The sequence below is a fragment of the Tachysurus vachellii genome, chromosome 12 (genome assembly GCF_030014155.1).
Source record: "Tachysurus vachellii isolate PV-2020 chromosome 12, HZAU_Pvac_v1, whole genome shotgun sequence".
Classification (NCBI taxonomy): Eukaryota; Metazoa; Chordata; class Actinopteri; order Siluriformes; family Bagridae; genus Tachysurus; species Tachysurus vachellii.
This window is the reverse complement of record NC_083471.1, coordinates 26,830,462-26,855,461: the sequence shown is the minus strand read 5'-3', so window position 1 is coordinate 26,855,461 and position 25,000 is coordinate 26,830,462. Positions and strand designations below refer to the sequence as shown.

General features: G+C 41.3%; 1 protein-coding gene across 7 annotated transcripts in view; it reads right to left on the bottom strand.

The window, feature by feature from the left end:
* Positions 1-25,000, bottom strand: part of fbrsl1 (fibrosin-like 1) — a 205,231-nt gene that overhangs the window by 158,255 nt on the left and 21,976 nt on the right. For 6 of the 7 annotated variants that reach the window (XM_060883175.1, XM_060883182.1, XM_060883179.1 and 3 more), the window contains exons 2-3: positions 19,864-20,073; positions 5,067-5,171 (exon numbers count right to left, since the gene is read on the bottom strand). In XM_060883175.1, coding sequence (XP_060739158.1) covers positions 5,067-5,171; positions 19,864-20,073 — 315 coding nt within the window. The remainder of the gene's footprint in view (positions 1-5,066; positions 5,172-19,863; positions 20,074-25,000) is intronic. The other variant, XM_060883176.1, reaches the window with a different exon arrangement.

Sequence of the window (25,000 nt, the reverse complement as noted above, 5' to 3'; positions counted from 1 at the left end):
AAGCTACTGTGACCCCCAAGACTTAACCCCTCTTCTATTAAATAACAGAACGGGTTTGAAAACCGAGGGGACTTTAAGTGGAGGAGTGGAGGTATGAATGAGTGGAGAAGTGGAGGAGTGGTGGAGTGGAGGTATGAATGAGTGGAGAAGTGGAGGAGTGGAGGTATGAATGTGTGGAGAAGTGGAGGTATGAATGAGTGGAGGAATGGAGGAATGAATGAGTGGAGGAGTGGAGGTATGAATGAGTGGAGGTATGAATGAGTGGAGGAGTGGAGGTATGAATGAGTGGAGGAATGGAGGTATGAATGAGTGGAGGAATGGAGGTATGAATGAGTGGAGGAATGGAGGTATGAATGAGTGGAGGAGTGAATGAGTGGAGGAGTGGAGGTATGAATGAGTGAATGAGTGGAGGTATGAATGAGTGGAGGAATGGAGGTATGAATGAGTGGAGGAGTGAATGAGTGGAGGAGTGGAGGTATGAATGAGTGGAGGAATGGAGGTATGAATGAGTGGAGGAGTGAATGAGTGGAGGAGTGGAGGTATGAATGAGTGGAGGAGTGAATGAGTGGAGGAGTGGAGTAGACATTTAGAGCGAGGTTGTGGTCAAACCAACGCAGTTGGAGAGAATGTTAATTGGATGTTGGAGGTCTTGCTCCCTGGTGGCTGGTTCTTTTCAACTGGGAGGAATTACAACACGACTGAAGATCTAGATCACTCCCTCCTCCTTCCATCCCTCCCTCCCTCCATCCGTCCTATACCTATTTATTCCCTTCCTCCATTTTCACCCTCGTTTTTCCGCTTTCCACTTTTTGTCGATTGGCAATTTGTGGCCACATCTCAGGGGGAGGAGGGGGAGGGAGAGGGGTGGGGATGTGGGGAGGGGGTTGACCGAGACTTTTCTGCTACACCAATTTTGTCCTTGCCTAGAATTCAATCTCTCTTACACGCACACACACACACACACACACACACGCACACACACGCACACGCACACACACGCACACGCACATGACCCCCTCTGTGTCAATTAGAGAACACCAGTGAGGTAGCACAGCGGGGATCAACACTATTCCACTTTCTATCCCTTCACCACACACACACACACACACACACACACACACACACACACACACACACAGCAGGATAACAATATAGGTGTATAGGTGCCCCACATTATCCCTCAAAACCCAACACCACCCTTGTACACCGTATAAGAGCGAGAGAGAGAAAGAGGGACTGAATAAATGTCACATACACACACACACACACACACACACACACACACACACACACACTCGGGGCACAGATTGGTGGAATTAGCCTCCCCATGGCCCCGCTTCATTCACATTGTCGTATTCAGACTAGAAAGTGAGCTCTATTTAAATGATAATGAGGATTTAGGGCCGAGAGAGCAGCAGAACATTCCGGCACATTCCGGTCTGAGCTTCATAAGTCTCGGCACCCCCATGCTAACCTCCTGTAGTGCGCACTACTTAGCAACGTCGTGTCACCATAAGCCAGATTTTAACAGCAACACAGACAACTGGAGTGTTTATTTACAAAGGAACTTGGTTTAGATTGATGAAGTTTAAACACATTATAATAACAATAATCACAATATATCTCATAAATAAAATGTGATTTATTTATCATTTATTGTTATTAACACAATATATATTATAACAATTATTATTATTAACAGTAATGTTCTTAATCCTGCGATGTTTTTCCTGACGGCTCAGAGTGGGCGGAGCTTCAGTCTGGTACAGCAATTAAAAAATAAAACTGTAGGAGGAAACTAAAGTGGCTTCTGTCCTGTTTTTTTTTCAAGATCCTGTTGCCTACTGTTAGTGGTTAGCACGTTCGCCTCACACCTCCAGGGTTGGGGGTTCGATTCCCACCTCCACCTTGTGTGTGTGGAGTTTGCATGTTCTCCCCGTGCCTCGGGGGTTTCCTCCGAGTACTCCGGTTTCCTCCCCCGGTCCAAAGACATGCATGGTAGGTTGATTGGCATCTCTGGAAAATTAGTAGTGTGTGATTGTGTGAGTGAATGAGAGAGTGTGTGTGTGTGTGTGTGTGTATGTGTGTGTGCCCTGTGATGGGTTGGCACTCCATCCAGGGTGTATCCTGCCTTGATGCCCAATGACGCCTGAGATAGGCACAGGCTCCCCGTGACCCGAGGTAGTTCAGATAAGCGGTAGAAGATGAATGAGAGAGTGTGAGAAAGTGTTGCCTACTGCACTACACATCGAATTCACATACTGAGATAATCATCGTCTACACCTAGCATTGTTAACCACTACGCTAACTGTAGTTTTATCTAATTAACACATTTAAAATCACTGTGCCGCGTGCATGCTGAAGAGCCGAGCTTCTGATCAGGTTTTATATGATGAAATCAGACAAACTTTAATCTGATCTCACCGAGCTTCACCCTGTTCTCAGCACAGCTAATAACGATGACTTCGTCACGTAAAGTTTTAAACCTGTTGCTTTTTTATTATAAAAATAGATGTATCCGTATAAAACTAATTAAAATTTATTCATTATCATTTGTTGCAATAAAGAATCGTGGCATTAATATCAATAATATTTCTGTAATCTGGTCAAAAAGTCAGAAGAGTGAAGGCTCTGAGGCTCGATAATGAGGCAGGAGGAACGACCCGTCACCTTCCAGCGCTTTTATTCACTGCAGACTGAAGGTCCATTAAAAGGCAGAACTGCACATGAATAGCAACCAATAAGGAGCAGTCGAGCATGAAGCCAGCAAATAATAAAGAAGCTCTACTGAGAGTCTCTCTCCTGCGTTCCAGTTCACTTCTCAATCTACCCTTGTTCACTCACCACCACCACCAACAAAACCAGCACCACCAACAGATACCACCACCACCACCACCTCCAGCGCCACCGCTAGCAGAACCACCATCAGAACCACCACCATACGTCACTAGTGAACACAGCTAGTAAGAAGTGTGACGCAATGATCGGCTGCTTTTCCCCCGATCAGAGTGGTGTTTAATTTGTGTTTAATTAGTTAGCATGAGAAGCATAGCTACTACTGAACCTCATCGGCAGAAAGGATAAGGCGCTACAAACAGCAAAAGAGCCGCCCTGCCTGTTAGCATGAGCGTAGAGGAACGCATGTAACTGAGCGTCCGAGGGGAAGTGGACGAGTGCACATCAGGTTTGGAACACAGAATGAATCACGTGAGCGTTCTGAGAGACTTCACTGCTTTAACAACACAGCCATGATTCCAGAGTTAGCATTAGCGCTGCTGTGCTGACTAACTCTCTCTCTCTCTCTCTCTCTCTCTCTCTCTCTCTCTCTCTCTGTCCCTGTGTGATGGACAGGTACAAACGACGTGGGCACGGCGTCCTGCTTCTTAGCGCCGTTACTTTTGGCAGGAGATTAGAGGGAAATGGCAGATCAACACTGTCAGCCGGCGCAGCCTGCAATTTTCCTCACTCCTCTCAGCCCTCCCTCTCCCCCTGTCTCCCTCTCCCTCTCTCTCTCTCTCCGTTCTGTCGCTTTTCACTGTCAAAACTGTCAGGCTTTTATCGGCCTCCATCCTGCCACCCCTCCTCCTCTCTCTCGCCCTGTCACGTTTTTTATTTTTTTAAAGAAAAAAACTCAGCCTTTTTGCTCCAATCAGCAAGAAACGACAGACAGACTGAGAGAGACAGACAGATAAATATAGAGACAGACAGATAAATAGAGAGACAGACAGAAAGACAGATAGGAGACATACATGGAGAGAGAGACATGTTTAATAGTAGACAGACAGACAGACAGACAGACAGAGAGAGATGATAAAAGACTGATATGTCTCTCGTCCTCTAATTTCCATCAGGAACACAGCATTTAATCTCTTCATTAAGAGCTTTTTCTTTGCTCCGTCCTCCTCCTCCTCATCATCGCCCATTCGGAGAGACATGTACCCCTCCTCTCATCTCTCTTCTCGTATTTTTTTCCCTCTCTCGCTCCGCCTGAGTGAATTTGCCTGGCGTTTGACAGGCATTAGTTAGAGAAGCATATTCAGGATTCATTTAAAACGAGCCACGCGGGAATTAGACATAAATTCTCATTACTCTGGCGTATCGCCTTATTATTTCACCCCTCCTCCGCCCACATACACCCCTCCCCCTTCCCCCAACTCCTCGCTCACATCTAAAATCACACACTCACACACACACTCACACACACACACACACACACACAGAGTTTTAGATAGATAGATAGATGCACTTTAACGATCCCTGAGGGGAAATTATCCATTACTTATTCATTACAGATGATTGATGCCTCCAGTTTGTGACTACATGATCATTTTATCCTGATGATGTCAAGGGCACAGAGTTTGACCTTACTAATAAAAAAAATCCTCGCTGGCTCTTAATGAAAGAATATTTTAATATCGTGAAAAAAACATTATGACACTTTAAAACAACGTAACTCTATAAAACTGGGCGCAAATGTATAAAAAAATGCTCAAGCAGCAGCCGAGTCACTAATCCGAGGCAGCCCTGGGGGTGTGGCCTAATATTGTAATGAGCAGCTTGACTGACAGCCCTGTGAGTCTTGCTTGGTTAGCTAAGCGTTCTCATTACTTGCTAAGTTAGCTTTTACTTTACTTTACTAGGCTAGCTGAAATTTTATTCTCTTTCCTGATTTTTTTAAGCTAAAACACAGTGACTGCTACGCACAAACGGCCTGGGGTTGTTTCCGTGGTAACACTTAGCTAGCTAATATAACGTGGCCAGAAAGCTAGCATTTGTCAGATCCATGTTGACTACATAATATCTCTTTGTTTCTAAAAGTCAGCATGAGTTTGTAGTTAAAATCTTTCCAATTAACTGTAATAAACAAAGATTTACAGAAAAACAACAATGCTGATTAATTTAGTGCTGACATGCTGACTATAATATACAAGTGTGAATGATAAACATGCGTTTTTATTCTTTTTCCTTTCAGAACTGCAGACCAGTCAAACGACTTCTGCCCTAAAGCTCAGCCGTCATTGGCTGCTTAATGCTATGACCTCAGAATGGGAGTGGGCGGGGCTTACCTCACTGAGGCGGTCCTTGGAGATGCTCCGCTTGGCTGTAGAGTTCACATCAGGAACTTTGGTCTCTGTCACTGACCTCATCGTCTGATTGAAGACACTTTTAAACTGCAAAAAAACAAACAAACAAACACAGCGCTACTGAACCCTGGATTCTGATTGGTCAGGAAATGTTGATTTATTTTCTATAACAGCAGATTTTATAATGATTTACATCACAGCGCCTGAGCGGAGTGGATCACGACTCTTCATGTTTAATTCCTAGTTTATTACAGAACAATAATAACAGCTAGAGGAGATTCTGACCAGCTGCCCAGTGACTGTGTGTGTGTGTGTGTGTGTGTGTGTGTGTGTGTGTGTGTGTGTGTGTGTGTGTTCCCAGGGGCAGCCCAGGTCTCTGCATTTCTCCTCTAATTAAAACAGATCACTGTTACAATTAACCTTTCTGCTAAATATCAATTACAGCCACAAGCAGGGACGAATTAAAGAGGTCTGACCAGCACGTATACACACACACACACACACACACACACACACACACACACACACACACACACACACACACAAATGCTTTAACCCCACGGCCAAACAGAACCATGTATGAAAACGAGAACGCTAAGCAGAAGGTCAGAAGGTGAAATAAATGTGAAGTTTTTTGTACAGTGTTTCTACTTTCTCAGGCTGTCTTCCAAATCAACCTGCAACCTCCCTGTAGACTACACTGTAGATTCTTTCACAGTACTCTGTACAAGACACTGTTGCTAGGCAACTGAACAACAGACACAAAGCATAAGCTATTCAACGACTCAGGCTAACAATTTATCCAGCTAGCATGTAGCGGTAAAGCTGTTTATAGAGACGCAGTGAGACTGGAAATGAGACGGAACCATCCCGAATATCAACATATACCTCAGATGGGTCACTTAGAAAAGACTCAGAGCTACTCAGAGGTAATTGTGTAATTATATTTAGCATTGACTGCTAATCGATCTTTAGCAGTTTTCTACATTATTCTAATACAGAGGCAGATCAGTGTAGCACTAGTCACTAGCTGATTAGCTCTACAGATTAGCTCAAATAGATAGTTAGCTTTTAGCTAATACAATGACATAACTCAATGTTGTAGCATTAGCCAGCACACACACTACACTGTCTGTCTGTCTGTCTCTCTCTCTCTCTCTCTCTCTCTCTCTCTCTCTCTCTCTCTCTCTCTCTCTCTCTAAGGAGGCTTTGTCCCAAACTACACACTCTGCACTAAACAGTATGCAGAGAGCCCTAAAATTCAAGCTGTTTTTGTCTCTGGATTTGGGACGTAAATGTCACTGAGGACACATGCCACCCCCTTTGGTTACCCACAATTCCACAGAGACTTCCCAACATGCACCTCTTTGTGTAATAATACAAATAAAGTCATTAAATACACTAAAACACACACACACACACACAAGTAGAAACATGTTTTGCTAACGCTAATGAATGCTAATGAAGCAAATTTAAACAGTAGCTAATATTAATTCCTTTAGTTTCATTTTAACCACACACACACCCACACCCACACCCACACCCACACACACACACATAAATACATGCACACTTTGATCCCTGTCTTCTATTAGTGCTGAAAGTAGAAACATGTTTTGCAAATTGTTGCGAATGTTAATGAAGCACATTTCAATACGCCGTCATGCTCAGCTAGCGCTCTTCATTTGCAAGGCAAAACCTGCGTTTTTAAATCTTTTTGGCCCGAAGCAGCACCATCTGCTCCGAAAATAAACAAATCTGTGTCTTCATAGACGCCGAGCTCTTATTCTTTACAACAGTGAGATGCTGAAATTAAATTATCACCATTACTATTCTCCTGGAGGACCGTGCTCCTGCTGTTAGCCTCCTGTAGCGTTCAGCACTTAGCCATGCTGCGTTCACCACCCCGGGTGCACGGATACCGTTCACAACAAAGCTATTTGTAGTTTGGAACGCTGTGGATCGACAAAGCTCACAACTAAGAGTTGCTAAAATCAAGTAGCTAATATTTAACAGCTAGCTTTAATGTATGATCTAGAGCTAGCAAGAATATACAGCTAGCTAATCAGCTAATTAACACGTGAATTTTACTACAATAAATACATCTTTTTGAACTGTTACTATGGAAACGCTAACACATAAATTAAAACCTCTCTACATTACAGCTGAATCTTAGAACGAGACACGCTAAAGAAACAATGCACATCTTCTGACCAATCAGATCCAAGAATTAAACCCTGCTGTGGTATAAACACATCTGACAGTTGGCTCCATCCTAAACACTAGTGCTTATCACTAGTGAACCGCCAAATGTTCATGCTAGTTAGGGTTCCTATTAGCATGTCTGCTATATTCTAGGTCTAAATGTTGTCTATCTAAAGGTTCTATCCCAAATACCAGAACTCTATTTAGCTTGTTAGTGATCTCATTAGTGCCTCACACTATTTTATTGTTCCATCACAAATTATTAACTATTCTTGCTAGAAGGTTCTGTACCAAACAAACATTTGACTTAACTCCCTAGCTGTTGTTCACAGCTCATTACTTGTTTGAACAGTGAACAGCAGCGGTTTAACAGCTGGCCTTGTCCCAAATGGGTTTGTATTAGTGAGTGCTCTTAATAGAACGTTCCCAGGTTTATGGTTCCAATAATTTTTTTGTTCTTACTATAATGAGGTTTTTACTGCTTCATCCCCAGTAGAAGTGACATCACTACTTACTTTTCTTATTAAGAGCCAGTTAAAGCTTCATCCCAAACTACAGTGCATCACTACACTACGTGTTCATACAAGGAAACTCTAGAATTCAGTACTGTTCTAATTAGGAGAACGTTCTCTAGAACTCATGGTACTTGTAGTTACAGTTCTGGTTAGAAAAAAAATAAACTAGTAAGAATCTAACATTTGGGACGAGGCCCTCAAAAGGCTGAAGTTCTAGAAAGAGCACTAAGGAGCTTGGTGTGTGTGTGTGTGTGTGTGTTTTGCAGAAATGTATAAAGTTATTATCGCGTCGCGACGGTTCTTCCTCTGTGTGACTTTCACGCTCTAAAACGACACCTGATGTAACGACACATTCTGACACTTCCTCCTCTAATTAAATCAAAATTGAATTCAATTAAAATTTAATTAAAGGCTTTTTCACGTTGGGAGGCGAGAAACTCTGGGTTCGCGGCTGAGCTCTGGTTTTACATATGTTTTGTAGCACAAAGTAATTGCACCCGTCACCTCTCCCCCTCCCCCTCTTTTTAATATTAACTTAAATTAGCATGTACAAGATCTCAGATCGAAGAAACGTCTCTCGCTATGTTTAAAGTACAATAATAACTTCCTCAAAAACGCTTTAACACATGACACATGATGTTATGATCACATCACTGCTTTGCACCAATCATGACTAATATGCAAATAGCAACGAGTCAACTGAAAACATTTAAAACAAATAAGTCGCAAATGAACTAACGTTAGTTTGGGACAGATTGCGATTGTCAAGTAACACTAACACAAAACATCTAAAAACCTCAACTAATGTTTGTTAGTTTAGTATGTGGTTAGTAAGTTATGTTAGCCAGTATTAGTGAGAGTAGTGATGTCAGGAAGATGTGGGGTGTGGTTACTAATTTGTATATATGTTTATTTATGGATCTGCTATTTTTAATGAGAAGTAATGGTGTTAGAGGTTGTCTCTTAGGAGTTATATTAAACAGTTACTGTCTTTTTAATATTACATACAATAAAATTAATTAAATATTTATGTGTGCATGTGTGTGTGTGTGAGCTGAGAGTTGCAGGAAGTTACAACAGCTGATTATCTACACAAGCCAGGCTATGACCTTGCCAAACATTCTTTTTCCTTTGTGTGTGCACGTGTGTGTATGCATTTGCATGTGCATGTGTGTGTTTTGCTCCGAAGGTCAAATGAACATGTAGCAGCTCACTAACAAATGATGTGGGGAGGAAGAGTGTGTGTGTGTTTGTGTGTGTGTGTGTGTGTGTGTGAGAGAGAGAGAGAGAGAGAGAGAGAGAGACAGCGCTACAGTGTAAACCAGTTGAATCAGGTTTAAAAATTGTAAAAATCTAAAACAATATTAATTGTTACTTTTTTTTATAATGTAATGCTATAGATTTATCATAGCAGGATTTAGCATGATGTATGTTATAGTATGCTGTAACATTTAGAATATGTTGGTTTGCTATGTGAATGATAGCTTGGCACTAGCATAGCTTTCCAATATGATTAGCATTCTAATGGCTAATGTCTGAAACATGATGTTACTCTCATCACCTTTTCACTAAATTACTCTCTCACACTCTCTCATTCATCTTCTACCACTTATCTGAACTACCTCGGGTCACGGGGAGCCTGTGCCTATCTCAGGCATCATTGGGCATCAAGGCAGGATACACCCTGGACGGAGTGCCAACCCATCGCAGGGCACACACACACACACACACACTCATTCACTCACACAATCACACACTACGGACAATTTTCCAGAGATGCCAATCAACCTACCATGCATGTCTTTGGACCGGGGGAGGAAACCGGAGTACCCGGAGGAAACCCCGAGGAACGGGGAGAACATGCAAACTCCACACACACAAGGTGAAGGCGGGAATCGAACCCCAACCCTGGAGGTGTGAGGCGAACGTGCTAACCACTAAGCCACCGTTCCCCCCCTAAATTACTTTACTTCCTATCTTATTTCATATCTGCTAAACAAGGCTAGCTAACTGTATTCAACGAGATTTTTTGTGTGAGCTGTGACCAAGATGCACAATCTGTAGAAACAGCAGACACTGTGCTAATGGTGGACGCTGTGTAATAACACACGTTCTGAGTCTTTTCTTAGTAATTAACTAAAAAATCTGAGTTAAAATTTGATGTTCCGGATGTTTCCATGTCACACTCACTCTCACTGAAGCTACCTGCTAGCTAGAAATGTTTGCCAGTCATTATCAAAGCTATCTGAATACGTCATAATTTGCTTAGCATCAGCGTGGCCTCATCAGTCACCTTCACAGAGATAGTAAGTTAGTTAGCTATGTGTTTAACAAACATACACCACATCACAGTAACTAGCTTATTTGTTTAGCAAGCTAACAAGTTAATAATAATCTGCACTGTTGCTGTCTCTAACGGACTTAAATGTGTTTCTCCTGGTGTTTTAGTAATAGTTAACTTATGTGTCCTCATTGATCTGATTACGTTGTTATGCTAATCATCAGAATGTGTATAAAGTTCCTGTTTGGATCTGGTGATATTTAACATTGGAGATGTTCCTAAAGTATTTTTTCACTGTGTAAGGAATTTCTTTGTCTAATCACTGCTATTATTTTATGCTAATTTTCCACTAGTATTCGTGATTCCAGTAAAAAGCCTGAATAAATGAATGAAATTACAACATATACATCACTGTTCAGCTTCTGCTATTCCAAAACAACGTCTGCTTCATTTCCATAAAACACATCGCTGATGTTTTTAATAACTAGGCTAACTTCGTTAAATCAGCTTCCGTAAGTGTTCCGCATTTTAAACCTATAAACTCCTTCTGCTTTCTTTACGGAGCCAAAACCAAGAAAAAAATCATTCCACTTAAAACTCTAAATAGATTCAGCACATTTCAGAGGTCACAGGGTTCATCTTCAGTGGTTTCTATAAGAAACACAGCAGGGAGCTTAACACACGACCTTTACATCTACATTCACAGTGGTGAAGGTCAAAGTGCACCAGCAGGAGCTGTTTGTATTTCATCACTTATCCAACAGTAAAGATACTCAGACCATCAACACCCAGGACACGGCAGCAGTGCCGCAGCTCCCACCGTAGACGGGGGCTAATGATCACATCGCTAATCATTACACATCTTACAGCTTCAGTTAGCTTCAGCTTAAGCTTTACATGGCTTTTGTCTGTTATGTTAAATTTTGTGATTTTTAACAGTTTCATTAGCAAAAGTTTCTATTTGTTAAAATTTAAAATCATTCCTGCTTGTTATTCTGTTTATTAAACATTCTCCACTACATTCTATTCACTGGATAATTGTCTGGTAAATTCCTTTTGTTAACACAGTTATGAATTTTATTTATTAAATCCTACAGATGAAATTGTGTGCACTGAATTCGATTTATTGCGATTTTTTATTAAATATTGTTTATTGAGGTCTGTTTGTTTTTTTGTTTTTACATTCATTTCACACCGAGTGAGAGAAACACCATGTTACTGCTGATTATTGTCTCCTTCACACCCAGAACCTGTCAGGTGTTCAGTGCTGAACGTCTCCGGAGTTCAGCCTTCGAACAAAAGAGTTCCTTAAGGGTTCTACTTGGAACCGGTTTTGATAAGACGCTAATGATATACTATTAAACACATAAAACCTTCCAGCTTTCACTTTACTGCATTACTCACTCCTTTGTCTATCGACTCACAGCATGCAGTGCATTATGGGTAATGTTTTAAAATGGAGGGGGGAGGAGTATCTCTCTCTAACTCTCACACACCTTTTAAAGCAAAGTGATAATATCCATGTGAGCACACGTCTGTGTTAATTAAGTTGAACACACATAAAGCACTGATGTGTTTGTGTGTGTGTGTGTGTGTGTGTGCGTGTGTGTGTGTGTGGCTATCTGGAGGAGAAGGAGGAGGAGTGTGTGATGTTTCTCTCGTTCCCTGTGACAAAGCCTCAACGCTCGTTAAACCTTTTCTTTATCTCTTAACAATCGCTCTAATTATGTTCATTGAAGGGGGCCAATTAGCACGGGGCCGTGTGCGCCTGAGGCCACGCGCCTCCACACCAACGTGCAATTAACGCCGCCAAAATTTATTTAGAGACACTTCTCGCCTTTTGACTCCCTCCAATTATCGCTAATCAATGCTGCCGAGAGACGACGGGTCGCCGTAATTCATCAGGAGAGAAAAAAGTGACATACACACACACACACACACACACACACACACACACACACACTCATAACAAGCCCTTACTGACTCTGAAGGGCAAAAATGTCAGACACAACAACATTACAAGCAGAGAGAGAAAAATAAAGCTAACATGAAGCACTTTCACTGAGTAAGAGAGAGAGAAATGGAGAGAGAGAGAGAGAGAGAGAGTGAGAGAGAGATACACACAGAGAGATACAGATAGAGACACACATAGAGACACATAAATAAAAATAGAGACAAAGAGAGACCCAGGTAGAGATACACAAATAGAGACACATGGGAAGATGCACACAAAGAGAGACACAGATAGAGAAAGAGAGAGACACAGATAAAGAGAGACACAGATAGGGAGACACACATAAAGAGAGACACAGATAGAGAAAGAGAGAGACACACATAAAGAGAGACACAGATAGAGAGAGAGACACAGATAGGGTGACACACATAAAGAGAGACACAGATAGAGAAAGAGAGAGACACACATAAAGAGAGACACAGATAGAGAGACACAGATAGAGAGAGAGACACAGATAGAGAAAGAGAGAGACACAGATAGGGAGACACACATAAAGATAGACACAGATAGAGAAAGAGAGAGCTAAAGAGAGACACACAGATACACAGATAGAGACACACAAAGAGAGACACAGATTGGGAGACACATGCAAAGAGAGACACAAATATAGATAGAGACACACAAAGAGAGACACAGATTGGGAGACACATGCAAAGAGAGACACAAATATATAGAGAGACACACATACAAAGACAGACACAGATAGGGAGACAACACACAAAAAGAGACACAGAGAGACAGATAGAGAGAAGAAAGAGAGACAGATAGACATTCAGAGAGACACACAAAGAGAGACACAGAAAAGGGGGCATCCTGATAAAGCGACAGACAGACAGAGAGACACAGACACACACACAGGCAAAGAGTCTATAGTCCAATCTGAAGCTAACTGAAACACGGCAGATTTAATGAGGAAGAAATAGAGATTCAGCGACGTAAAAATGATTGAAGTATAAATATGCCCACGTTTGGTTTTATACAAGGAGGTTTATTACCTGTGTGTGTGTGTGTGTGTGTGTGTGTGTGTGTGTGTGTGTGTGAGAGAGAAAGAGAGAGAGAGAGAATGATGTTTAGTATTAAAGCGTGTTTAACACCCGGCTATCAGCACTCACAACACCACATCTGTTTGTTTGAGTTCCACTTCAGTAATTAGCTAATTAGCTCCCTAAATTAGGAGCGACACTGAAAGTGTACACTTTGCCTTGTGACACACACGAACACACACACAATCTCACTATAAGAACATACATTCCTCAAACACATCATTGAAAGTTTGATTTTTAATTTTTTACTTTATACACCACACTTGCTAACGTATTTATAATGCTAATGGCTAATAGTTAAGTAAATAAACCATAATTTAGACAAAAAGGCGTGCAATCATTGTTTATTTTCTATAAGTCTCATGCTTTAGCTGCTAACAGCTAGCTTTAAACGTTTAAATAAACGTCCCTTAAAAGTGGTGTAACTTGGCTAACAAGCTAGCACAGCTAACTAGCTACTGTCTACTAGCTACAATTTCCAGCTAGGTGGTTTTGCATGTTGCTTAGTGATGAATTAGTCTGATTTGTAGTTTCATTTTATTTTATTTAATTTACGTAGCAACACATAGACAACAACTCAGCTAGCCAAGCGGCAAACTGCTCACCGTAGTCAACATTCGGACATGTTGATTAAATAAAAAAACTGAAAATCGTCAACTGTAACGTCATGTATAAAACAAATGTATGTAGTTTGTAAAAAAAAAACAATCACAGATTTACTTTAAACTACAGAAATCCCACAGAGTTAGAGCTAACTAATGAATTAATATTAGCCATTTCATGAGATATTTACATTTAGCTCATAACAATTTAGCTGAAAATGCTGATTATAAAAATTCAGGGATCATTAGGGTCATTAGGGTCATTAGGGTCATTAGTCTAAGGCTTATGTTTACAGAACCATGTGATTAGCAAATCTGCTAAATGTATGTGTGAACATGAAACAGGGATTCTGTAGGTTGTTATATTGAACTTTTGTTTAGGAATTATTTTAGCTAGCACGAGTCATGTGACTAATTTCACATATAAACATAAAACTAACAACTAAATCATGTTTAACTTTGCAGGAAATCTACTGTAGCTACCAATGTGGTGAAATTTACAGCTTAACATCGTAATCAGGAAGTGTAAGAAATACTGAAGCTAGCAATGCAAAGATTTACACATAAACATGAAAGAAATGTTCCAGATAAATGTTTGGCTTTTAAACACTTTACTAAGAAACGTATGATGTAGAAATGTTCTGACACACTAACGATAAACTGGTGACTATAAAGTGCTTTATTATTGATCTACATCAGTGTCACAGCACCACAGCAGATAATCAGTGATCCACAGAAACAGGCCGATGTGGAGGTTTGGTGTTGTTGTCGATCTGCTCCTATAATGAGGAGACGTCACAGACTCATATAGAGAGAAAGACCCGAGTTAAACCGACCGAGAAGAACACAGACGCAGAACCTCGGTGCTCTGATAGAACGTTAAAAAATTTACGTGTAATAAAAAGTGATTTTTCGCCCGCACTTTCCGACAGAACGGTTTGACCTTGAGCTTGTGAATAATTTTAAATAAAGCGGCAGGACGTGAACACACTTCACTGTGATTCAATCATCAGGAAATATCATCCATCATGTCAGGAAGAGACACACACACACACACACACACACACACACACACACACACACACACAGAGAGCAGGCTCTCAAATATGCAGTCATTATGAGGCAGTACCAGGAGCATCCATTTCTACAAACACATTACACACACGTGGAGTTATTCACACAGGCACAGCGCCCCCTGGTGGAGCCACACGGGCTTTTTATTCAGCCTTTATATTTAAATGAATAATCTCTATACGTTCTGTTTCCTGTTTATTTGCATTATGCATTATCATTTGCATTTTCTTTTCATTTCATTTAGCAAATATTCATCCCTGTGTGTGTGTGTGTGTGTGTGTGTGTGTGTGTGTGTGTGGTCAGCTTCAGTAAGCTTGTCTAATTCACAACCCTGAACATTCCTCTTCACTGCAGACGATGAAGAAGGTAAGAGTCTGTGTAAATAATGATGCATGAATTAATAATTAAGAGATTATAATACAGACCAATGAATACACAGAACACGTGAATATATGAATACGTATATATAATATAAATAGTCTTGGAGATGGAATAGCAGGAGTGTATGTGGGAAGGCATGATGGTAACACACACACTGCAGACACACACACACACACACACACACACACACACAGCCAGCAGGTGGCAGTGTTGCATCACCACAAACTTAATCTGCAATGTGACGTCATAAGGGACTGAATATAAAGCTTCATTCTCTCTCTCTCTCTCTCTCTCTCTCTCTCTCTCTGTGTGTGTGTGTGTGTGTGTGTGTGTGTGTGTGTGTGTGTAGAGAAAGCTTTTATTGTTGTTCAGATGTACAAAGGTAAAGTGCTAAAGGAGGCACGGCCTCAGTGTGTCAGTCACAGTGAAGGAATCTTAAACATAAGGTATTAGTGTATGATTTGAGAACCAGAACAACTTCCAGAACAGAATGCTAACATAGCATTAGCATAGCGTGTGTGTGTGTGTATGTGTGTGTGTGTGTTAGAGAGAGAGAGACCCAGACAAGGACATTTCAGCCCTGAGCTGCAATAATAACTATGATACAAGGTTAGGTAATTATTTTGAATTTAATACCCCCCACCCAACACACACACACACACAAACACACACACAAACACACACACACACACACACATGCACACACAGACAGACTGTAGAGTAATTGTGTTTCCTTAGAACTGCAGGAAATGACAAAGATGCACAGAACGATAATCCTGCAGCCCAAGCAGCCTCTGTGTGTGTGTGTGTTTGTGTGTCTGCAGTGTCTGTGTGTGTGTATGTGTGTGTGTCTGTATGTCTGTCTGTATATATGTGTGTGTCTGCATGTGTGTGTCTGTGTGTCTATGTGTGTGTGTGTCTGTATGTGTATGTGTGTCTGTATGTCTATCTGTCTGTCTGTATGTATGTCTGTGTGTGTGTGTGTGAGTGTGTACTACTGCAGGTATAAAACAGAGCTGTTTGGACTTTGTGGGAGGAGTCATTACATCACCAAACTACAGATTATATGTGCATGTTATATGTGTGTATGTGTGTGTGTGTGTGTGTGTGTGTGTGTGTGTGTCTACTACTGCAGGTATAAAGCTGAGCGCTAACTACAGGTTATATGTGTGTGTGTGTGTGTGTGTGTGTGTGTGTGTACTACTGCAGGTATAAAGCTGAGCGCTAACTACAGGTTATATGTGTGTATGTGTGTGTGTGTGTGTGTGTGTGTGTGTGTGTGTGTGTGTGTGTGTGTGTGTGTGTACTACTGCAGGTATAAAGCTGAGCGCTAACTACAGGTTATATGTGTGTTTGTGTGTGTGTGTGTGTGTGTGTGTGTGTGTGTGTACTACTGCAGGTATAAAGCTGAGCGCTAACTACAGGTTATATGTGTGTTTGTGTGTGTGTGTGTGTGTGTGTGTGTGTGTGTGTATGAATGTAAAGAACTCAATCAACAATCACTACCTCAGTTCCTCCTCATTTCTGTACAACACAATTAACAGTCAAATCCATTTTAATTCATTCAGTCATTGTGAACTTATAGTTTTATATATTAATTTATTTCTGTATTTTTCTAAATCTTATTAATAAAATAAAATATTTAACACTTGGTTAATTTATATTGAATATTTTATATAAATATAGATTTTTTTTATCGTTTATACGTCATTGTGAGTTTATACGGTTTAACACATCATCTAAACTCCCTTGTTGGAACATTCATTCATCTTCTACTGCTTATCCGAACTACCTCGAGTCACGTGGAGCCTGTGCCAGGCGTCATCTCAGGCGTCATCGGGCATCAAGGCAGGATACACCCTGGACGGAGTGCCAACCCATCACAGGGCACACACACACACTACGGACAATTTTACAGAGATGCCAATCAACCTACCATGCATGTCTTTGGACCGGGGGAGGAAACCGGAGTACCCGGAGGAAACCCCAGAGGCACGGGGAGAACATGCAAACTCCACACACACAAGGTGGAGGCGGGAATCGAACCCCCAACCCTGGAGGTGTGAGGCGAACGTGCTAACCACTAAGCCACCGTGACCCCCCCCTTGTTGGAACATTTAATCAACATTAAACATCTCTCTGTCTAACTTCATATTCATGTTATTTTTTGTTCCACAGTAAAACAGGATGTGTGATAAAGATTATGGACAAAAATCAAACACAGATGACTAATGAAAGCTGTTTACTGACTGATCCTTGTGTCTCTGCTACAGTGCTAATGTAGCTCAAAAGTAATGGAAACTTAAAGCCAACAGTTTAGCATGAAATATTTATTCTCTTTTTCACCCAAAAAACCTAAAAGACTCACAAGAATCTACACACTAGATGTTGGAGTTTAAAGCTGATGTATGTTCAGCTGCAGTGCATTATGGGTAACGGACACTGAGACAACAGCATATAAACATTCCAATGTCAAATAACTGCCTTTAGAAACAGAAACTGTGCTAGTGTTTGGGTCAAAGCCTAGATCAGCAATGGCTTCAACACACACTGGAGAGACGCGTTTATGTTAGTGTGTGTGTGTGTGTGTGTATGTGTGTGTGTGTGTTTCTCCACTGCAGCTCACAAGAGCAAATCAAGCAGCAATTCGAGAGCTCTTTCATTAGTGTGTGTCCCTGTACACCACACACATACACACACACACACACACACACACACGCACACACACACACACACACACTCAGAGCCAGATGGCCACTTTGTGCCGCGTCTTCCGCTCTGCAATTACACTCGTTCTCTTTCCGTCCTTCCTCTATCAGGCACTGTGTGTGTGTGTGTGTGTGTGTGTGTGTGTGTGTGTGTGTGTGTGTTTGCACGTTCCATCTGCAGGAAAACTGGTTTTCATGCAATTAACTACAGGAACAGGCCAAACTGCCACAATAAACACTAAATGATGAAAAATCTGTATTAGAGAAATGAGAAAGCATCACTGGGAAATGAGACGATTCAGACGATTCACATCATTGTGATACTTGAAAGTGAATCATTTACAGTGAATCAAAACAATAATTAATTTTCAAAAGTTTACTCATCAAAAACTATGGTGACAATTGAGACTTGAATCATTCACAGTGAATCAGGAATGCTATCTGAATCAAAATACGAATCACCGAATCATTTACAGTGAAAACATTTTGCGAATTTGGAGAACATGCAAACTCCACACACACAAGGTGGAGGCGGGAATCGAACCCCCAACCCTGGAGGTGTGAGGAGAACGTGCTAACCACTAAGACACCGTGACCCCTAGCTACTGAATCTTTTAATCAAAACCATAAACCGTTAATTTTATCTAAAGAGAGACACATTTAGGACGGGAATAAATCCTTAATAATGGATAAAAACAAACATATTTCTCAGAAAGACCATTTAATGTTTCAGTGAACCATTTACATTGAAACAAGAATCACATTTGTATCAAATCTTGTTGACTCCAATGAATCGATTACATTGAATCACTTCTCAAAGAATCCGAATCAATCCAAATAAGGAAGATAATATGATCATTTAAATTATTTTAATTTGAGTCCTGAATGAATTTAATCTTGGTGATACTGAGACTTCATTAAATTTAATGAACTGAATCACTCAAATGATTCCTACATGAATCAGTTACAGTGAATCACTAAATCATGAGTTCAAAGAGTTGCACTTCAGTCACCTGTTTTAAGCATGTTGTTAACTGTGGAGATTCTCTCTCTCTCACACACACACACACACCACACACACACACACACACACACACACACACACACACACCTCCACCTCTCTCTCTCTCTCTCTCTCTCACCCACACACACACACACACACACCTCCACCTCTCTCTCTCTCTCTCTCTCTCACCCACACACACACACACACACACACCTCCACCTCTCTCTCTCTCACACACACACACCACACACACACACACACACCTCCACCTCTCTCTCTCTCTCACACACACACACCACACACACACCTCCACCTCTCTCTCTCTCTCACCCACACACACACACACACACACACACACCTCCACCTCTCTCTCTCTCTCTCTCTCTCACCCACACACACACACACACACACACCTCCACCTCTCTCTCTCTCTCTCTCTCTCTCTCTCACCCACACACACACACACACACCTCCACCTCTCTCTCTCTCTCACACACACACACCACACACACACACACACACCTCCACCTCTCTCTCTCTCTCACCCCCCCCACACACACACACACACACCTCCACCTCTCTCTCTCTCTCTTTCACTCTCCCACACACACACACACACACACACCTCCACCTCTCTCTCTCTCTCTCTCTCTCTCTCTCTCACACACACACACACACACACCTCCACCTCTCTCTCACACACACACACACCTCCACCTCTCTCTCTCTCACACACACACCCCTCCACCTCTCTCTCTCTCACACACACACACCTCCACCTCTCTCTCTCTCTCTCACACACACACACACACACACCTCCACCTCTCTCTCTCACACACACACACACACACACACACACACACACATACACACACACACACACACACACACCCCTCCACCTCTCTCTCTCTCTCACACACACACACACACACACACACACACACACTGACCCGTTTGTTCTTGTTCGAGTAGGTTCTCTGCAGCAGTCTCTCCTGTGTGTGCTCCGTGTTGTTGGGCAGGTCAAAGCCGTTTTCCTCCACCTCATCCTTCACTTCCTCCTCCTTTTCCTCCTCTGCTGGTTTCTGCCGTTTAACAGAGGCCGCTGTCCCCCACCTCCTCTCTTTCCTGCTGCCGTTCAGCTTTACCGAGCTGTTCCTCTGCTGAATAGAAGGAAAAACAGAAGAAAATGTGATTAAACGTTCAAACAGCAGCTGAATCACTGATCACACTGATCTGAGTCAGGTCAAGTGGGCAGGGCCTAATATTCTAATGAGCAGCTTGATTGACAGAGCTCTGTCTGAGACTGTCTATAACTGTAACCACACAGTTATAGAGTTTGACAGTAGTTATGCTCGCTCAATATTACCTTTCAGTGCACTTGCTAGTTCTTGTTTTCACTTCTAGGTTAACTTTTGCTTGATTAGTTAGATTTGCGTTCGCTTTACTGTCCAGATTAACTCACACTTTACTAGATTATCTTTCACTCTCTAGGCTAGTTTACACTTTACTCACTTATTAGCTTTTTCATCTCTTGCTTTGTTAGCTTCTCTTGCCAGGTTAGCTGGTGGGGTCAGAGCCTATACAAACTTTACCCAAGATTAGCTCCACCCACTTTTTTATTGTTTTAATAGTTTATAATAAAAATCTGTGATATCTGACATGTCACTAAATCAAAGAAATCAATCAATTCACATCAAAATCTGATTCTTCACATTCTTTGTACTACAGCGTTAGGAGCCAATCACGGTGTGCGTGAACTTCCACCAACAAAGGCTCAAATAAGTGTTAATAATGTAGTGCACTATGTAGGGTCCACAGCCTCGGCCCGTAGTGACCAGCTATAGTGAGTAGAGAACCTCACCGTGTCTAAGGCTTTTATGGGGAATCTTTATGTGAGGAAATAAAACAAAAAAATAAAAGAAGTTAAATGAATGAATTTAATTTTAAAAACACAGCAAATAGTAAAGTTAATGATTCGACCATGATTCTCACAAAATGTGATATAAACACAGAGTAGCTGCTGCTTTAAAACACTCATTAATATTCATCAAGCACTCATTAATATTCATAGACATTCCACTGGTGAATATTTGAATTCATCCTGATGGGGATGTAGATGTTAAAGCAGCTCATGAAACAGGAAATGACTTCATCTGTTGCTCTGTATTTAAATCTGTGTACTGGGATGTAAAATATACACGTGAACAGATTCGCTAATGATTATTATGGGTTTAAAGCACAGCAAATCTCAGTGTGTCTGTGTGTGTGTGTGTGTGTGTGTGTGTGTGTGTGTGTGTGTGTATGTGAGAGACAGAGAGAGAGAGCTGTTAAGGCTAACACACCTTTAATTAACTCACAAAGAAAGCTGTGTTTACGTCACCCCACCACACTAAAGACGCTTACACACACACACACACACACACACACACACACACACACACACACACACACACCTCACAGCAGAGTAAGCAGCAGGGAATAATAACCTTTTAAAAACATGTCACACTTATATATATATATATATAATAATATCTAATAATAATAATAATAATAATAATAATAATAATAAGTCACATGCTCTGCTAATAACACATAACAGATCCGTTCCTACTCACGCTGTATAATACAATACTGACACTCGAGTTCTTCATGTCAGGATTGTGAATATTTCTCCATCGAGCCTCGTTCCTGTCTCTAATATTCCCCTCGTTGTAGGAGAACATCTGAGGTCAGAGGTCACCAACTAGAGACTCGGTAACTATCAGGTAAATTCCACCAGGATGTTAATGATCCTGTTAGCCTGTTAGCTAGCAATGCAGTTTTAATCAGGATGATGTAGATACACTGATTGTTAGAGAATTTTTCACTGACACTGCAGCAGGATGTACAGTAAACAGTAAACAGTAAACAGGAAACAGGAAACAGTAAACAGGAAACAGTAAACAGGAAACAGTGCGATGATGCAGGATCCTTATTTCTTTTATAGAACCTGTAGCTAGCAAGACATGTAGGATATTTGTTTTAGATTCTCAAGAGACACAAGAGAAGTGTGTGTGTGTGTGTGTGTGTGTGTGTGTGTGTGTGTGTGTGTGTGCGCGTGCGTGTGTGTGTGTGTAGACATGAGGAAGAAAAAGAAACAGAGATGGAAGGATGATGAAGGAGAGAGGGACAATTTCCCCCCTGGAGGATGAGCAAGAATAAATTGAACACAGCCACTGAGACAGAAGGTCAAAGGTGAAATCTCTGAGGAACTTCATGGCTCCGAGATAAGAGGAATATAGATGACTGAGAATCTTCAAGGGAACATTTTTACATCTATTATTCACACACACACACACACACACACACACACACACACACACACAGACGGAGGATAAAATAAATATGTCAGTGGAGAGCGTGTCACACAGTTAACCTCGTCTCCAGCAGATGCTGCTTTAATACGCTTAATTGAACTTGACATCTAAAGCTATTATTATGTAATATAATGAAGTGACAGTGTGATAATCATCTCACTGCCTGAGGGCTTTCAGGTCAATACTCCATCCGCTCACAGCTCCGCTACACGAAGAAGGAAACGTTAAAATCTGTACCAGTGTGAGTCAGTCAGAGGAGACGCTCAGGTTAAAGAAGAAAAATCCTCCACAGCACCACGTCATCAGGTGGAGGAGATAAACCTGTGACAGGGCAGCGGCAGGGTCACAATCACTCGTCCACACTGCCTTCCTTTGTAATTTAACTTGATTAATATACAATTAGCCTGTTTAGTGCAGTGTGTGAGTGTGTGTGTGTGTGTGTGTGTGTGTGTAATAGTAAGAAGTGATCCATTTACTCCCTGCAGAGGAGAGACATGTCTGCACAGCTCCAGCTCTCAGGATGCTAGTCTGAAAAATAGCTTAGTCACACATACACACACACACACACACACACACACACACACACACACACACACACACACACACATCCTCCCTTTCTCTCTCGGTCATAAGGTCAATAGCTTTTTAAAAATAAGTTCTCTCTGTCTCCTCATCTAGTGATGAAGTGTTTCTGTTTGCTGCTTTCTTAAGTCACACAAACTGATACACACACACAGATACACACACACACAGATACACACACGCACACACGATAACAGTGAGTTTTGGCTGTGTGTGTGTGTGTGTTTTGATGTCATTTCTTGGCTTTGAACACACTGAGCTCTTACAGAGAAAACAGCAGCTGTTCACACTCACAACTCTGTTCACACAATAAACCTGACAAACACAAACACACAATAAACACTATAACAAAATTAAGGGAGAAGCTCAATAAACACACTAAACACACAAAACACGCAAAACACACAAAGAGACACTAAACACACAAATACACTAAACAGACAAAAACACACTAAACACAAGTACACTAAAGAGATTAACACACACAAGTACACACACTAAATACACAAATACACTAAACATACACACTAAACACACAAACAGACAAAATACACACACACTACACACACAAACAGACATTAAACACACAAACACACAAATACAATAAACACACAAACACACAAATACACTAAACACACAAACACATTCTAAACACACCGAACACAGCAAACACTATAAAACACTGACAATATCATCTATAACACACACACACACACCCAGAGGACACTGGAGGAGTCGAGTGTTAAACAGAGTCCTGCTTTTTCTGGAGCACTGAATGATTTCTATCTAAACTGCTGAATGGAGTGAAAGTCTGTCTGCTGGTGTGTCAGCTGATGGTTGGAGCAGATGATCCCTGATGTTAAAGAGCAGTCTGCGCTGGATCAAGTGCTATTCTCTGTGCTGCAGAATAATGAGTGTTGAAGCCATGTTGTTGACTGAAACCACTGATTAATGTCATCATTCCAACCAGCTCTATTCATGCACTAATATATTGGTGATACACCAGACTCCTGGTACATTTAGTTCAACACTCACCATCTTCTCCCTCACATCATCACATCCCTCTTTTATTACTCTTTTAAATCCTCTCTCCTCTTTATCTTACACACGAGGACATTGTGTGTGTAAAGCTGGTGGTCTGGACACAGTGGGTCACCTCGGAGGTGTGAGCTCCACACGGGTGATGTTAACAATCTGAACGTGGAGACGAGACACTTCGCTGAAGCAGAAGAAACACCAGAAACTTTCCTCACAGAAACACTGAGAGAATTCAGTCACAGAAAACGGAGCCGTCGGTGAACAAACACATCAACAGGTACGTGAAGATAAATAAAGTTATTTACTAACTCTATAAATAAACACACACTTAAGACATGTGCACCCTCATAAAACCCCACATCCTCTTCCTGTGTGTCTCGTACACACACAAACACAATCACATACACACACACACACACACACCACAATAACCACACTGTTATAGTGTAGTGCTAACTCACTTATAAAAATGAGGTCAGTGCAGAAACCGACCTAGAATCATCACAATGATGTCATAGTGGGTGTTAAAACAGCCGACCAATCAGATGCACTGACAGTGTAAACACACACACACACACACACACACACACACAATAAAGATCTCTTATTAAAAATGATATACTAATAAACTGAAACATTTTAAAATCTGTTGTAAACATTGGTGTATTTATATATTTTTCAAACTAAATGTTTTTCAGTCTAGTAATATTGACCTCAGAACATTTCACTATTCCTTTTCATATATTTCCTTTTTTTCAGCTACATTTAAATGTTTATAATTTAAATATTTTTACACTACAAACATTTCATCATATCTTTTTCTCTTTTGAACTGAATTTGTAATCATGATAGGTTTCTGGTTTGCTTCCTGTGTGTGTGTTCATGTGTGTGTTCATGTGTGTGTGTTCATGTGTGTGTTCGTGTGTGTTCATGTGTGTGTGTCTGTGTGTGTTCATGTGTGTGCGTGTTCAAGTGTGTGTGTGGGTGTCTGCATGTGTTCATGTGTGTGCGTGTTCGTGTGTGTGTCTGTGTGTGTTCATGAGTGTGTGTGTTCATGAGTGTGTTCATGTGTGTGCGTGTTCAAGTGTGTGTGTGTGTGTGGGTGTCTGCG